This window comes from Exophiala dermatitidis (genome assembly GCF_000230625.1).
Source record: "Exophiala dermatitidis NIH/UT8656 unplaced genomic scaffold supercont1.4, whole genome shotgun sequence".
NCBI lineage: Eukaryota > Fungi > Ascomycota > Eurotiomycetes > Chaetothyriales > Herpotrichiellaceae > Exophiala > Exophiala dermatitidis.
This window is the reverse complement of record NW_008751649.1, coordinates 2,638,572-2,655,219: the sequence shown is the minus strand read 5'-3', so window position 1 is coordinate 2,655,219 and position 16,648 is coordinate 2,638,572. Positions and strand designations below refer to the sequence as shown.

Genomic DNA, 16,648 nt, shown 5'->3' with positions numbered 1-16,648 from the left:
CACGAATACCCCTCATCGTCACCACTGCTGCACCGCACTAGCAGCCTGCAGTGATGAGTGCCGCACTGGCAACCAAAAGACCGGGAATAGACCGGACGCGGACAACTGTCACCTCCAAGAACCACAATGGCTGGCACTGGCACTGCACCAAGCTGGACTTGACGCTGCCACTGGCACCCAGTAACGAATACCAGGAGGTATCTAGGGGAGCCGCATGACCGAGGCCATGAAGCCGCAGGGGACTCCGTTCCGTTACCCACCTGCATTGACTTGTTGGTAGAGCACAGGCTGTTTACCGGTCCCTCTCTCACTCCCCCCTCCTCAGCTCTGCCTCCTCACCAGGAGGCAGCATTTATAAATAGGGCAAGCATAGCCACTCCTTTTCCCCCGTGGATTCCAATCGTTTTGTTTGATAGTTTCTTTCGTCCCTACCTTTATATACAAGATCTCAGCTTCTACTACAGCTTCAGCTACAGCTGCACCCTCGCCGTCCTCTCTCTCAGAGTTCCCCCTTCCCGTTTCCGCACGCACGCACGCACGCGCCAAAGCACCTTCATCAAAAACACCAGAACCACCTCGTCCAAAACTCAAAACCAACCAGTACGAACCAAAGATGCCAGCCAACGCAACGGTGCTATACCCCGCCGAGGCCGACGCCACCTTCGACATGAGCTACTACCTCAAGACACACATGCCGCTGGTGTCGGAGAAATGGGGTCCCTACGGCCTGAAGGACTGGAAAGTCGTCCAATTCGCCGCGGCACCGGACGGATCGAAACCATACAGCGTCGCGGCGCTGTTGACGTGGGACTCGGTCGAGAGCATCCACAAGGCCCTGAACAGCGAAGAGGCCAAGATCGTCCTGGGGGATGTCCAGAACTTTAGCAATAAAGGGCCCCTGTTTTTGCCCGGAGATATCGTTGGAACTTCGTGAAGAAAAAAGAAAGGACGATAAATTTTACAATAATACCCGGTGCCCCGTGCTTCAAAGGTCATACCTAAATTACCACACTCCCGGTCCAGCACTGACTGGCAGCGCGGGTATCTATGCCCTGCTAGTGCTACGCTACGTGACTCAAGTCCCTGTATAAACTTGGCACCTAATACTTGGTACTCGCATGTGGCTTGAGCAAGTAAATGCAAAGGGCATTACATATGTATCAAATGGAGAATGAATCACTTGTTCTATTCGTCTACTGCTACGAAAGGTTCACAACTATAACTGTCGTGTGTGTTCTAAAGTATCCAGCTCCCTAAAGCAGGTGTCTCACGTTTCATGGACTTCCAGCAAGGTGTTTGAGTAGAAGCGGGAGGAACCTCATGGCGTAAGGAGCCGGCGTATACTAGTATTCCACACCGGAATGTGAATTATCTCCCTCTCATCTCTCAGGTGGACCGACGACCGAGTCCAATGTAGGGTAAGTCTACGGCCCGTCACGAAGGAGCTTTACTGAGAAGGCTGCATACTACTACTGGCTTCCAATGCCTCTCATTCTTCGCGGCAAGTTGCATCCACACTGGTCAAGGTAATGGAAAATGTTGAATCGTACATTGTGTGCCTGGGGAACTCATAAACTGCTGATAACCACACCAACTCCGTGAAACTTGGAGGAAAATGCATCCTGGACAGTCCCTCAATAGACCATCTCAGTGCCAACCGAACCTGACATGCTCCCCGTAACCATCACTCACGGATTGTTCAGAAGATACTCTATCGCGCCATTCACACTTCCTCCAGTTCTCCGCAGTGCTTGAACATTGCGATCAAAATCATAAAAGCCCATCTCATTCAGTTGCTGTAACTGGGTTGCGTACCGTTCCTCTGGCGGTCGGTTGTCCGGGGGTGAAGCTGCACGTCCACCACCGAGCAGATCGAACAAACCTCCATAATTTGCCGGTTCAGTACCTGCGGCTCCACCGCCCATACCTCCCATGGCCCCCATAGCTTGCATGAACCGAGCCATGGCTTCCGGGTTCTGGAGAAATGGGTTGTTTTGAGGTGCAAAGGGGTTTAACGGAGGGACAGAGGCCGGGTCAATATTAGAACCTTGTTGAGGCTGTCCGAACATGGCAGGGTTGAACAAGGCTGCAAAAGGATTCAGCGGCTGCTGCTGCTCCTGCTGTTGATTCTGTGCACTAGGCGTTGCGTTATCACCCTGCGAAGAACTGTTGTTCTGCGCGTTTGTTGTAGTCGTGGGCTGGCTGGGGTTGGGAAACGGCGGCATGAATAAACTCGCAAAGGGGTTCGCACCCAAACCACCTCCACCGCCGAAAGCAGCAAACGGGTTTATCGGAGCTTGGTGCTGTTGTTGCTGCTGTTGCTGCCCTGTTTGAGCGTTCGAGTCGCCTCCAGCGCCTGGTGTTTCGGTGGTGTTGATGACGCCTGGTGCTGGGAAAGCCTCCTGTCCGCCAGCGCCGAAAGGTCCCATTCCCATGGCTTGTTGCATCTGCATGATCGATCTCATTGCCTGAGGGTCGGTCATGACACGCCGGAAATAGTCGGATTGCAGTATTTGTCTAGCTTGCGGGCCCATTGCTCTGAGATGAGGGCTCTGGTTTATCATCATATCCACGACTTGAGGGTTGTTCATGGCCTCTCGCATCATCTGCTGGAAGTTGGGGTCCTCTAATTGACGAACGAAATCGTCCGGACTCTGGGGTGTCTGAAACATGCTGGCACTTGGGAGTTGGGCGAAGCCGGCATATCGAGCACCAGTCAGACCGGCCAAAGGATCATTTCCAGTGCCCGCGGCCAGATTTTGAGGGACACCAGCTGCTTGCGGTGCGGCGGCAGGGGAGGAGGTAGAGGTAGAAGATTGCGCTGCAGGGTTCTGTCTTTGATTACTTGCGGCACTCTTGACAAGGTGCATGGTGTTGCCTTCTTTCACATTGTGCTGAGCAAGCGTGTCGTTATCTTTCAGGACTTTGCCGCTGTAAATCAACCGTTGGGCTGATGCAGGAACATTTGCGTATTCTTCGGATGCAAGCTTGTTCTTCAAGTCTATTGCAGTTGTCGAAAGAGGCAAAGTTAGTGTGTACTTCTGCCCGCCGGACGATTTGACATGGAAGGTAACGGTGGCATCTTCTGTGCCTGAAGCATCAGCCATCTTAGCGGTGTCGTTCAGAAGTAGTTTTTGGGATTTTCCAAATTGCGATAAATTAGGGAGAGGACAAAAGACAGGGTCGATGGTAGGTTGTGGCGGTGCTCCGACGAAGACGGGATTGAGGTTCGAGGTTGGCCTGCTGATCGACACTAACACACTTGCGCGAGTAGAAGGTAGAAGAAGGCGGAGGAAGCGATACTAGGTAGGTGATCAATGGCCCTGGGGTCCGAGGGAGGTGGTAGATGAAAGTGATCGTAGACAAGCGGATGTATTACTGTGCAGTGGAAGAAGTAGGCGTGATAAAGAACCGACTGCAGTTGGGTTGTGCTGTACAACCGCCGGTTTCCTGACCTCGGCGTCTGACAAACAAATGAAGCAATTATCGCAGATGTCATCGGCAGGCGCCTGCTCGGATTATTATTGAGGGCGCAGAAGGCTCAATAAGGCGGGTTTAGGGGCGCCTTCAGAACGCCGGGGGCCAGATGCGTGCACTTCCAGCCTCCCGCAACTGAGGGGCACCGCGAAGGTGCTCACCAGCGCTGGATGAGTAAGCGGCTTGCACGTCAATTCAACTCCTCGACTGAGCGTGGTCTTGGCGTTCCGCGACTTTTTTTCCGCCTCGTGTCGACACCTCCAACGATACAGAAAAGTCCACCGGGAGGCTTGCTCTCCTTCAGCAGCAATATCTTATTGTCTCAAGCCTCCAAGACCGCTCTCAGGTATCTGATGAGCCCGACGGTCCAGCTGAAACTACATTATGCCCGATTTATTTTGATCACTGCGTACCCGCTCCCAGCCTCTGAGAGTGCCGTATAGTCGTCTCCCCAGGCTTTTGCCCTTTTGCGTCCAACATGGCGACCACAAGCTCCATGTTCATGTACAACTTGACTATCCAACCGCCATCAGCTATTACTTCAGCCGTGTTGGGCCAATTTGCTGGTACAAAAGAGCAACAGATCATCACAGCATCTGGCTCGAAGCTCACCATCCACAGACCCGACCCTTCTCAGGGCAAAATCTCGCCGCTGTTCACCCAAGACTGCTTCGGTATCATCAGATCGTTGGCCGCGTTCAGGTTAGCTGGCAGTAGCAAAGGTACGTCCACACTGTTGACTAGAACGAGATATCCTGCTAACCTCCCTACTAGACTACCTCATTGTAGGCTCCGACTCGGGTCGCATTACAATCCTTGAGTATGTGAAGGACCAGAACCGCTTCAACCGTGTCCATCTTGAGACTTTTGGCAAATCCGGGATTAGAAGAGTCATCCCGGGGCAGTACCTCGCGGTCGATCCCAAAGGAAGAGCATGTATTATTGCCTCGGTGGAGAAGAATAAGCTGGTCTATGTCTTGAACAGAAATGCCCAAGCAGAGCTCACTATCTCTTCGCCGCTCGAAGCTCATAAGCCGCAAACTTTGGTCTTCGACTGCGTGGCGCTGGACGTGGGATATGAAAATCCTATTTTTGCAGCCCTGGAAGTGGATTATACGGAAGTAGACCAGGATCCAACCGGCCAAGCTTTGCAGGAAGTGGAAAAATTACTGGTCTATTATGAACTTGATCTCGGACTCAACCATGTCGTTCGGCAATGGGCGGAACCTGTCGCACGAGATGCGACGAAGCTTTTCCAGATTCCCGGAGGTTCGGACGGCCCCAGTGGTGTCCTCGTATGCGCAGAGGACAATATTACATATCGACATTCCAACCAGGAAGCTTTCCGCGTACCTATACCGCGCAGGCGTGGCGTTCTGGAGAATCCCGAGCGCAAACGGCATATCGTGGCCGGGGTGATGCACAAGATGAAAGGCCAGTTCTTTTTGCTGTTGCAGACCGAAGATGGTGACCTGTTCAAAGTGACCATCGATATGGTAGAGGACGACAATGGGCAACTCACTGGCGAAGTCAGAGCGTTGAAGATCAAGTACTTCGACACCGTTCCGGTGGCCAACAGTCTCCATATTCTCAAGAGTGGTTTCCTGTTCGTGGCGAGTGAATCTGGCAATCACCACTTTTACCAATTTGAGAAGCTCGGAGACGACGATGAAGAGACAGAGTTCACAAGTGACGACTACCCGGCCGACCCAACAGCAGCCTATACGCCAGCATTTTTCCATGTGCGACCACTGTCTAACCTCAATCTCGTCCAAAGTGTTGACGCGGCAAATCCCTTGCTGGATTGTAAAGTCGCGAATCTTCTCGATGAAGATGCCCCACAGATATACTCGATATGTGGTGCGGGCGCACGGAGCAGTTTCAAGACCTTGAAGCATGGCTTGTCTGTGTCGGAAATTGTCGAATCGGAACTGCCTGATAAACCTGAGGCTGTATGGACGACAAAGTTGACAAGAGACGACCAATACGATGCTTACATTATCCTGTCGTTCAGAACCGGGACCCTAGTGTTGAGCATTGGGGAAACGGTCGAAGAAGTTACTGACACTGGATTCCTTTCGACTGCACCTACTCTCGCCGTCCAGCAGCTCGGTGAAGACGCTCTGGTTCAAGTTCACCCCAAAGGTATTCGGCATATTCGGGCAGACAAGCGAGTCAATGAATGGCCTGCACCTCAACATCGTTCCATAGTTGCTGCCACTACAAACGAGCGTCAAGTTGCAGTGGCTTTGAGTTCCGGCGAGATTGTCTACTTTGAGATGGACACCGACGGGTCTCTGGCCGAATACGACGAGAGAAGGGAAATGACTGGAACAGTCACCTGCTTAAGCCTGGGCGACGTTCCAGAAGGACGTGTTAGAAGCTCCTTCCTTGCTGTTGGTTGTGATGACTCGACCGTTCGAATCCTGAGCCTCGACCCCGACTCGACTTTGGAGAACAAATCTGTGCAAGCTCTTACGTCGGCGCCGTCGGCGCTTTCGATCATGGCCATGGCAGACTCGACATCGGGTGGTACCACTATGTACCTTCATATCGGTCTCTACTCTGGCGTCTACCTGCGTACAGTTCTAGATGAGATAACCGGGGAGCTTTCAGATACCCGCACCCGTTTCTTGGGTTTGAGGCCTGCGAAGCTATTTCGCGTCTCGGTCAAAGGTCAGAACGCCGTTATGGCATTGAGTTCTCGGCCCTGGCTTGGCTACACAGATACCCAAACCAACGGATTCATGTTGACGCCCTTGGATTATGTTCCCTTGCAGTATGTTTGGAATTTCACCAGCGAACAGTGTCCTGAAGGGATGGTCGGTATCCAGGGGCAGAACTTGAGGTGAGTTTGAACCATTCCCACCCCAAAACACCCAATCTGATATGATGAACACATAACTATGCTCTTTCCGAGAGTCCATGGACTCATGCGGACTCAAACTTTACCAATTGTTCCTACTGAAGTCATTTACATTCCATCACAAGCTCGAGATCCAATTACCAGACAGCTTGGCTGACATGCTCAAAATAGAATCTTCTCCATTGAGGATCTTTCTCGGAACCTCCTCCAGGAGAACATCCCGCTACCGTACACCCCCAGGAAATTCGTCAAGCATCCTGACCAACCGCTATTCTACGTCATCGAAGCCGACAACAATGTGCTTGCGCCGGCGACACGACAAAAGCTCCTCAATGAATCTACGGCAGTCAACGGCGATGCTGTCATTCTTCCCCCAGAAGAATTTGGATATCCCAAAGCAACCGGACACTGGGCATCATGTATCCAGGTGGTAGATCCTGTCAACACCAAGTCAGTCGTCTTCACTCTGGAACTGGAGGATAATGAATGTGCCACGAGTATCACCACGGCACCATTTGCAAGTCAGGACGATGAAGTCTTTCTGATCGTTGGTACGGCGAAGGACTTGGTAGTGAGTCCTCGGTCTTTCTCCGCGGGATTCCTTCATGTGTATCGCTTCCACGAGGATGGCAAAGAGCTTGAGTTTATCCATAAAACAAAGGTTGAACAACCACCGACAGCATTACTCGCATTCCAGGGACGCCTTCTGGCAGGCGTGGGCCCCGATCTGAGAATATATGACCTTGGTATGAAGCAAATGCTGCGAAAATGCCAGGTCACCACTCCCAACCTCATTGTCGGCCTTCAGACACAAGGGAGTAGGATCATTGTGAGCGACATTCAAGAGAGTGTCACTTATTGTGTGTATAAGTTCCAGGAGAACAAACTCATTCCTTTTTGCGACGACGTTATTGCGCGCTGGACAACATGCTGCACTATGGTCGATTATGAAACAGTTGCAGGTGGTGACAAGTTCGGAAATCTCTGGATGCTGCGATGTCCGCAGAAGGTTTCGGAAGAGGCAGACGAAGATAACTCTGGTGTTCATTTACTTCATGAGAGGGGATATCTCAACGGCACTCCCAATCGACTCAGTCTGATGATACACTACTTTCCCGGCGACATCCCGACGAGTATCCAAAAAACCAATCTTGTTGCGGGTGGTCGGGACGTGGTTTTCTGGACAGGCTTTCAAGGAACGCTTGGGATCCTTGTGCCCTTTGTCAGCCGTGAAGACGTCGACTTTTTCCAGTCACTGGAGATGCAACTGGCTTCAAGCAATGGAAATCCACCTCTGCTTGGGCGGGACCATCTGATATATCGCTCATACTACGCACCTTCAAAGGGCGTGATTGATGGCGACCTCTGCGAGACATTCTTCCTGCTGCCGAACGATAAGAAGTTGATGATCGCCGGCGAACTTGATCGCTCTGTTCGGGAGATCGAACGCAAAATATCCGATATGAGGACGAGGGTGGCTTATTGATGAAGGTGTTTGATTGCGATTTGTTGCTCACGTTGAAGTATATGTTTGATGATACCCATATGAAGAGGCGATAGGCTGCTATTCCAGACAGCCTCCGAATGACATACTGACATGAAGAGTTTTGAGGGGACCTCCTGAACCGAATATTTTTCTCACTTCACGCTGTGCTTGTGCCGTCATTTCCCTTTCAACGTCTCTTACCTCGCTCGGTCCATCGTTTCCATCGATTGATCTTGAGCTGGATGCTGTCCGCTTCTTCTAGTGGTCCACGCATGAGACAAGAGCAATGCCGACTTTGGCACTGGCCGATCTTTGAGTACGATCCCATGTTTTGCGATATGGTGGGTGTTGTAATTTATGCGGCAAGACATACAGAGAACCTACATACAACAAGGCCTGTTTGTTCAGTAATAGCCCTTGGCGCTCTTGTGGTGTAAAGAGCTTAGAAGTCACGTCATCGACATTAACTATATGACTATATCCAGTATCTTCATCAAATGCTTTCCGATTACCGATCAAGGCGGGGGAATGAGATCCAAACCTTCCACGGTCAGTTTGAAGACATCCGACCGCGCGTAGTGTCCGGCGGCATCAAAATCCAAATGACCGCGGTCGCAATCGTCGAAGTCGACCTCTGTATAGAGCAGCTCCTGCTCCTTCTCCCAACATGGACCAGCAAGGGTCTTGCCCATCGGATTGACGATACAAGAACCACCGACCGAGACAAATTCGTCACCCTTGGGATCGGAAGAGATGCCATGGACAGTGGATTGCGGCGGCCGTGGGAACGTCTCGGGGGATTCATTTATCGGTGTAGGGGCCGATTCGGACGTGGCAGGGGCATCTTTACATCTCCATGCAATCTCATGGTTCTCTTCTGTGCGCATCGACATGGACCTTCGGCGGCCCGCCTTGACCTCTGGAGAACTGCCGCCGGCGCCCGCGGGAGTTCCGTTGGGCAACGCAGTAGTGGTAGCATTAAAGTGATGCTTGGTGGTGCTCCCGTCGTGGCGGCTATGTGGATCTTGTTGTGTCCCAGTGATCCAGCCAGGCAAATGTTTTCTCCTAACACACTGATTGGCACTGAGCACAAAACAGCGCCCTTCACACGCGACCGTCTTCATCAACGGTTCCCATGTATCCCGCGCATCTGCGGTCGGGGCCAACCACAGATTCACACCTTGGCTGTACAGACTATACCGCAGCAAGGGCATATAATTCTCCCAACAGATAGCAGTGCCCATGACGACCCTGACACCATTGATATTGGCCACGACCGCCTTGAGCGTCGAGGGTGACCCCTGCGCCCACACCAGTCTCTCCGAGCCGGTAGGCATGACTTTTCTTCTCTTGCCGACAACGCCGCGCTTCGGGTCCACGTAGACGGCGGCACAAAACAGACTGCCGCCAGCCTTCTCGATCACCCCAGTCACGATAAACACGCCCGTCTCACGCGCCACTTCTTCCAGAAACTCTCGGGTCCCGTCGCCTCGTCGTCCCGTTTCCTTGTTCACGGGCAACCGCCGCTCAATCCAGTCGTCGCCTGCACCGCCGGGACTGGGTGTGTCCCCTAGATCGACTGCTGATTTGGTGTATGCTAGGAATTGGTCGCGGCCAACATCGCTGCGGGACCCGACGGCCGCGCCGAATGAGCAGGTCCGTGGGTAGCCGCCTAGATAGGCCTCCGGGAATAAGAGGATCGATATGCCTTTCTGGGCCGCGAGTGAGGTCGTCTCGCGGAGAGCCCAGAGGGTTTCTTGGAGAGTGTTGAGGGTGTGAGATTGGGAGACTCCGATCGTGAGCTTTTGCGGCATTTTTTTTCTTCTGCTGTGCCCGCACTTCTTACTCGTCTGAATCGCGGTAGCTATGGAGTAGTGTAGCTCTGCACAGAGTGCGACCTAGCAGAGTTCACGACGAGTTGTGCTGTAGCTGGTAGAGTAAAGAGTAGCAACGGCGGTCGTGTAAGGTATTAGATTAGATTTGGGACAAAGGTGCAAGTCTCCGTTGCCCGCATTGACTTCAAGTTGTGTTCTTTCGCTGACGTCGAGCAGCGAAGTCCGACTACCGGCTTGCCCACGCAGAAGTACGTGGGGGAAACGAATCGCACATTGGCAGTCAAGAGATTTGGGTACCGAGGTTGAGCCAAATCTCCGGATTTTGTGGTTGGTAGCGGGCCCGGGTCAAGGTTTAGGCGTATTCCTATATTTACTACGGTAGCTTTTTCTGGTGCCTCAGCCTCGTCACAGTTACATTATCAGCCTCATAATCGGCTCGATTACCTCCTTTCGTTGAACTGGGCATCTTTTTTACCGGTTTGAGTGGAAAAATGTAGGTATAGCTCATCACATGCACGGCGGAATGATTACACGTCTTCAAGGTGTACAGTATACCTTCGCACCACATCAAACAACTCGTGAGCTAGAGGTCCGTTGATAAAGGCCAGGGACTGTCTGGAGAGGCATTGCTTACCTAGCAGGTATGTAAGGGAGGTCATCATGGCTCGACGGCAGTTGGACAGAGATTATCTGCTGGGCTCAGGGGCCGTTCCTCTGACTCTCCGACGACAGCCCAGGAACAGATGCGAGATCACGCGGGGCCCACGACTATCTGGTTTCAGACTGAACGGGACAGCCGACAAGTTCAGGGACATCCATGACGGCTGAGCTTGATTGGCTCACCAGCAATATCTTCTCACGCCAGGAGGTCTGGGGAGGCGGCGTAGAAGGCAAGACAGGCAAGGTCGTGCTTCTCATCCAATGCAACCCCATCATGATATGAGCAATGTTGTCGAAGGGATGGAAGCTGCAATTGCAAGCCCGCCCTACCTACCAAGGCAAAGTTGTGTTGTGTAGCCCGGAATAGTTCCGAATACTCATTATCCCCGACTTCCGGACTGTGGGCAATGTGAAGAAATTGTTTTAGGATTGATGTTGGTGTTGCGTAAAAACCGGTGTGGTGTACTCGATTCAACCTCTCTTGCTCTGTCTCTCGTTTGTCAGTGTTTCATAGTTGTATACCTGGCGCGCCTCGTTCACATCTCATAGCGTGTAGGTTTTCAGATCCAGATCACATGCCCCGGCCCCCGTGACTCACCAGAACTTCACTTCACTCCCATACGTTAATAGGTTTGAGTACTAGAATTCCTTCCAACATTCCCCAGTTGGATAGAAGCTCATCCCCTGTGGCCTAGTTGGTGCGCCCAATTAGTACTGATCTTACGATCCCACTGTAAGCGGCCCATAGTGACGATGCCATCGAAGGGTGTTAAAAAGAACCACATGTAGTATCGCACGCACCACGAGATGCAAGTTGACGATACTGAAGGTTTCCCCCCCTACTTGGCACTTCTTCCTGAAATCAGGTTGTCGGGTCAAGTGGCAGGGTTTTTTGGTGTTTTGGCAACAGGATTCCGTCCTCGAAATCTTTTTGCAATGTGTGCACGTGAGAAGATTATTGGTGTTGTCGCGTGCGGGTGGCAGAATCAAGCGGCCAATATGGATCTCATGTATTTGTTCCTACTCTACCACAATTAAATATATATTGACTCGGCAGTCCGTCCCCAAAATGGCGGGAACACCAGATTGGATCGTCGTTTCGTTCGGCTATCGGATCTGGACTATTTTATGCGATGACGCAGACAAGGCTGAGGTCGACTTGCCAATCAGAATGAGAGTTTAAGCTCCGATACCACGTCGGATGCGGACGCCGGATAAAACACCATCATGCCACGAACCGCGAATTTCGTTTTACATTTATCAAATGTAGAACGGACAAACAAAACGCACGTGTGTTCGAAGAAAACTTCCAGAACCCCATTGCTATACAGTCCGACGCTACTGCCGGATGGGGACCATCACCATCGCTACAGACAGACTAGATACTCTTTTCTCGAAATCCAATCCAGCCTTACGAGAATCCGCACCGGATCCGGTCAAAGGCGAGCGCCCCTCCCCTTGCACTCGTACAACGACAGTCTCGGCCCAGGGGTCTGAGGGCCCCCAACGTCTTATCCGGTCAGCCTAGGTCCGTGATTGGCTTAGGCCACCCCATCGCTGGACCATCCACCCGGTCGAGGCGACATTAAATCTCATATATTATACCGGTCGGCACGACATACTGTCCATCTATATCGTTGTGCGATCCAAACGAGTTACAGTAAATACAAAGGGGTCTTGTCCCTCTGGTGGCGGAAGGCAGAGCAGGGCAAGGCAAGGCAAGGCATTTCAACATACCACACACTCTCTCTTTATCCAGCCGTTCATTCCACCATGTCACAATCCTACGATCTGCTAGTCGGCACGTTCAACACGCCCCAACTGTACACTCTCCGCTTCACACCTCCAACGCCCACATCAGACTCTACGTCGACATCGACATCAACCTCATTAGCATCGTCACAGGAGTCAATACTAGCTCCGTCGACATCAACGTGCAGCGGCAGTCTTAAAATCATCCACCGCGCCGCGGCCATCGGCTCCCACTCGTGGCTTCACCTGACGCCTCGCAAGGCGAACGGCACACGGAACCTCTATGCGACAGCCTGGACCGAGCCACCGTCCGTGGTAGCATACGCAGTGAAATCAGCCACCGAGATCGAACTGCTCGGCCGCGCCGCGACAAAATCCCGCAGCGGCTATGTCACGGCCAACGATGTTGCCGTGTACTCTGCAGGCGGGGCGACGGGAGAAGTGTTCAGCATCGACCGGACCACCGGGGCATTTATCCCACCGCCCAAAACAGACGACAACGACCATAGACCAAATGGATCAGGAACGAAATCCGTGTCTTCAGCATCAATCGAACCTCGACCTCTCCAGACGCTATCGTTCGTCGATTCATCCGCGCAACGCGACGACGGCAGCGTGATGGACTTCGGCGGCCTCCGCCACGGCGCGCACTCGGCGGACCTATCTCCCTCCGGCCGCGCGCTGTACATCGCCGACATTGGCCGCAACTGCATCTGGACGTATTCCGTCTCGCCGGTCGATGGAAGTTTGACCCTGGGCGAGAAACATATCTCGCCTCGCCCCAACGACGGACCGCGGCACGTCTGGCCCCATCCTACGGGTGAGCACGTCTACTGTGTCCAGGAACACACGAGTATTGTGGATGTTTTTTCAACGACAAGCAAAGCCAACTCCAACTCCAACGACAGCAACAATGACGGCGTCTACCTCACCCACAGACAAGCTGTACGGATCATCCCGCCCGAAGAAAACGAGCACGACTTCTGGGCCGACGAGGTCCGGACCAGTTTTTCTTCTTCTTCACATCCGGAATATCTATATGCGAGCACCCGGGGGCTGAAACCGGGCAAAAAGGGCTACGTGGCAGTCTACAAACTTGCTCCGGATGGGACGATTGACGAGAATAATGATGACGACGAGGGAAGAACAACAACAACAACTACTACTACTACCACCACCAGGACTTCTTCTCCTGTGTCGCGCTCGTCGCCCGTGGATACACGCAGCGATTCGGACGTGTCCGTGGAAGAAAATGGTCCTCTAGTCGTCCCCAAAGCCTCCTATAATGGCTTACTTTGTATGTACGAGACGCCCACGAGTGGTGGCTGGGCAAATGCGATTCAGCCGGGGCCGACGGTCGGGGGCGTCGAATACCTCGCCCTGACGGATAGTGAGGAAGGGTGGGTTTTTATTTTGGGGTGGGATGGAGCAGCTAGAAAGATGAGGGAGGTGGCGCGTACGAAATTGGATGATGGGGCTGGTGCCGCCACGGCGGTCTGGTTATAGTCTTTGGTCGTTTCGACAGAAAGATAAAGACAGAGAACACCAGGGCATACATTATGTTTTGGATTATAAGTGCAAGACCGGACAATGAAAGCATCTAGACAACGAAGAACAACAAAATATGGATTCGCCGACTCAGAACGATAACTAATTACTGTTCGTCACGGTCACTGTCTCAAAGCGTAACTTCAGAGCGAAAAGCTTTCCAACACGCTGTCAGTCAACAGCCACGTACGAATCTAATCTGTTTGCGCCAACGACGGCTGTGTTTCCTGGCCTAGTCGGTCTTCTCAGACATATTATGACTGACTGGAGCAGTTCCACCAGCAGCTGTGGCAGCAGAACCGTTCGTTCCTGACCTGGTCCTCCGCCTGGCCGGTTCAAGATCTTGATGCACTTTGCTTCTAGTAGCATGCAACGCGGCCATCTGCAATTCCGAGTCCTCGTCACCGCTGTCCTCCTCGTCGAGTGGCTTCTTGATCGCCATGGTTGGGGCGAACTTGGACTTTGCCCTCAGTTTCTTGCCGTAGAAATAGAATAGCACAGGTATAGGGACAAGGCAAAAAGCGAAACATCCCAACAAAGTACTTGCCCATTCGATACCCATGCCGTTGAACATCTGGCGCGCAAACAGGGGAAAGCCTGCCGCTGTTATCGACCGGAGGAAAGTGTTGGCTGCAACTGCGGAAGCCGCACTAGACAAATCAACCTGTCAGTATCTCAGGAAACGCAGAATAACAGGGGCATATGACAGGGTCTAACATACAACATGAGGTACGAGTCGATCAGGTAGTTGAAGCACTGAATGAAAATAGCCAGGAGTCCAAAGCCGGTGAAGAGGCCGGAAAGTGTGGGGACTATCCAATGCACGGAGGCCTTGTATCCAGACCAGCCGAACCAAAACAGACCCAAGGCAAAGAGTGTACCTCCAATAATGACAGGAGGAAGACGCCATTCCGGCACGGGAATTCCTCCATTGGCTTCGAGCTTCCTGTTGTACTCTCTGGCACTATAAATGATGTAGCCTGCGACGATAAAAATGCCCACCACCATACCGAAGAACGGTAGGCCCGAAACCCCAGGTTTCATGTGATGAACTCCCTGGAAAACGAGCGGATAGGCGGTCAGGAAGAGATAGAGCAGACCATAGATGAACGACATGTAGATTGTGATGGCCAGGATGATGGGCTCGGAAACCAAAAGCCGAAGCGGACGGGAAAAGTTCTTAGATATCAGCTCGCGGAAGTCCACTTCGACTTCTTCCTGTTTTGCGTGGATGCCCCAATTCTTAGTGCGGCGACGCAACTCGGCGGCTTTGCCGACCAAAACCATGGGCGCGTAGGATTCCTCGAGAAAGAAAATGTTGAGAGTCCACGCGGCAGAGCCCATAATTCCCGGCAAATATAGGTTCCAGCGCCACCCCAGGTATGAACTGTTGATGAAGCCTCCAATAAAAGGCCCCAACATCGGACCCATGAACACCATCGAGGAGAAGATGACGATGGCCGTACCTCTCTGGCTATTGTCGAACATGTCGGCAAAAATGGCCGCCACGACTGCTAGTGGACACGAACCAAAGAAACCCGTGAAGAAGCGGCAGATCATAACTGTTTGAAGGTCTTTGGCCGTCGCACAACCAAAACAGAAGACCGAAAATCCAAACATCCCAACCAGGATGGGTAGTTTCCGGCCGCGCAACTCGGAGAAGGGGCCCCAGCACAGAGGCCCAAACGCATATCCCAGCACGTATAGCGATGTGCTGAGAGTAGCAACCTCGGTGCTGACTCCGAATGCGTGACCAACAGACATTGTTGATGCGGAGAAGACGGAGGAGGTAAAGGTGCTGGTTAAACATGTAAAGGCGAGAATGACTCCAAGATAAAGTCTAACATCTTGTCAGCAACAGACCCTTCGGTATCTCTATATCTCTTCCAACAGGGTGCATGCGACCTACTTTTTGAGGAATGGCCAGTTTTGTGGATGTAGCGGATCATCCTTGCCGTCAAACTCCACGACGTAGTCTTCTTGTGCGGGTAACATGGGAGGATATGGTTTGCCTCCGCCGAATTCGGGTAGAGGCTTCGAATCTGGTTTGGACTTGAGGCTTGCGCCCACGGTCTGAATTTGTTGTAAACGATGTGTTTCTGTTCGAAGATCTTCAATCGGATGCGTCGCCGACCGCCGCAGACCAATGCTAGGGCTGGGCGCGGTGGCTATTCGGCCCATTGACGTGCCTGAAGAGGCGCTTGAGCTTGTAGAACCGGTTGAGGCCGTGGCCTGCCGTGAGATCGGACTGCGAAGAGACCGGCGCTCTTTGCTCTCTTGCGAGAACGTCCGAGTCGCCTGCATCTCCGCGCGCTCTAAGTCACGGTCCACGATATCCATCTTTGCTGCGGTATAGTCTCCTTCGATTTCTTATCTTCAAAAGCGATTCGTTCCTCGGCACAATAACCGGACAATGCGCATTCCCAGCGCTGCCACGTAATTGAATTCGTAGTTCTTGTAGAAAATCAAAGGCAAGGCCGACGAACGATAGTGATAGACGATGAAAACTGTTATAGGCTGGCTGTTGTGGTTTGCGAGGCTCCTCGAGTCTTCAAGAAGTTGTCGAGCTCATGGAGGGGTCAATAGTGGTTGTTTCTGAATATCGGCATGGGAATCATACGGTTGGAACGGGAGGATAAAACGCCGCACCGGGCTGATGTTGTGAAAAGAGAGACGGTGATAATGAAGATGGTATTTCGGCGACGAGTGGACGGAAAATAACCGGTGGGATGAGGTGGTTCATAAGTGTGCATCTGTAGTATGCTTGTGTGCAGCCGATGAGAGGCACGAGAACGGCAGCGCAATGGTGGGCATAGACACTGGCACTGGAGAACACTGGAGAATACTGGCAGGACTGAACAATAATGACATCGACGTGCTGCCAGTGGTGCATGTGGAGGCCTCCTAAGCCCGGAGCCCCGGCAGCTGGCGATATGATTGTTTACCCAGCTCTTTAACTGGACCAACCCACTCGGGCTCATGCAACCTTCGGCATTAGAGACACCCGACGTCTAAATGGTGCCT

At 52.4% G+C, this 16,648-nt stretch overlaps 6 protein-coding genes across 7 annotated transcripts; 3 read left to right on the top strand and 3 right to left on the bottom strand.

The window, feature by feature from the left end:
• The first annotated feature begins 26 nt into the window (after positions 1-26).
• HMPREF1120_05269 (uncharacterized protein) lies at positions 27-1,434 on the top strand. Its single transcript, XM_009159436.1, has one exon. It carries the CDS (start codon positions 614-616, stop codon positions 932-934), a length of 321 nt encoding a protein of 106 aa, XP_009157684.1. The 5' UTR covers positions 27-613; the 3' UTR covers positions 935-1,434.
• Positions 1,434-3,632, bottom strand: HMPREF1120_05268 (uncharacterized protein). The gene has a single exon (XM_009159435.1). It carries the CDS (start codon positions 3,105-3,107, stop codon positions 1,689-1,691), a length of 1,419 nt encoding a protein of 472 aa, XP_009157683.1. The 5' UTR covers positions 3,108-3,632; the 3' UTR covers positions 1,434-1,688.
• On the top strand, positions 3,399-9,837 carry HMPREF1120_05267. Of its 2 annotated transcripts, XM_009159434.1 has the most exons (4): positions 3,399-4,043; positions 4,099-4,199; positions 4,252-6,325; positions 6,515-9,837. In XM_009159434.1, the coding sequence occupies exons 3-4, from the start codon at positions 4,896-4,898 to the stop codon at positions 7,827-7,829; spliced, it is 2,745 nt and encodes a 914-aa protein (XP_009157682.1). In that variant the 5' UTR covers positions 3,399-4,043; positions 4,099-4,199; positions 4,252-4,895; the 3' UTR covers positions 7,830-9,837. The 2 variants fall into 2 exon arrangements, with proteins under 2 accessions (XP_009157682.1, XP_009157681.1); XM_009159433.1 differs by having other exon boundaries at positions 3,399-4,199.
• On the bottom strand, positions 7,493-9,933 carry HMPREF1120_05266 (nitrilase). Its single transcript, XM_009159432.1, has one exon. It carries the CDS (start codon positions 9,641-9,643, stop codon positions 8,345-8,347), a length of 1,299 nt encoding a protein of 432 aa, XP_009157680.1. The 5' UTR covers positions 9,644-9,933; the 3' UTR covers positions 7,493-8,344.
• Positions 9,934-11,146: 1,213 nt separating this feature from the next.
• Positions 11,147-13,955, top strand: HMPREF1120_05265 (uncharacterized protein). Its single transcript, XM_009159431.1, has 2 exons — positions 11,147-11,334; positions 11,382-13,955. Exon 2 carries the CDS (start codon positions 12,098-12,100, stop codon positions 13,580-13,582), a length of 1,485 nt encoding a protein of 494 aa, XP_009157679.1. The 5' UTR covers positions 11,147-11,334; positions 11,382-12,097; the 3' UTR covers positions 13,583-13,955.
• On the bottom strand, positions 13,625-16,592 carry HMPREF1120_05264 (MFS transporter, DHA1 family, multidrug resistance protein). Its single transcript, XM_009159430.1, has 3 exons — positions 15,534-16,592; positions 14,346-15,464; positions 13,625-14,274 (listed from the first exon to the last, which is right to left on the bottom strand). The coding sequence occupies exons 1-3, from the start codon at positions 15,962-15,964 to the stop codon at positions 13,857-13,859; spliced, it is 1,968 nt and encodes a 655-aa protein (XP_009157678.1). The 5' UTR covers positions 15,965-16,592; the 3' UTR covers positions 13,625-13,856.
• Between the last annotated feature and the right edge of the window lie 56 nt (positions 16,593-16,648).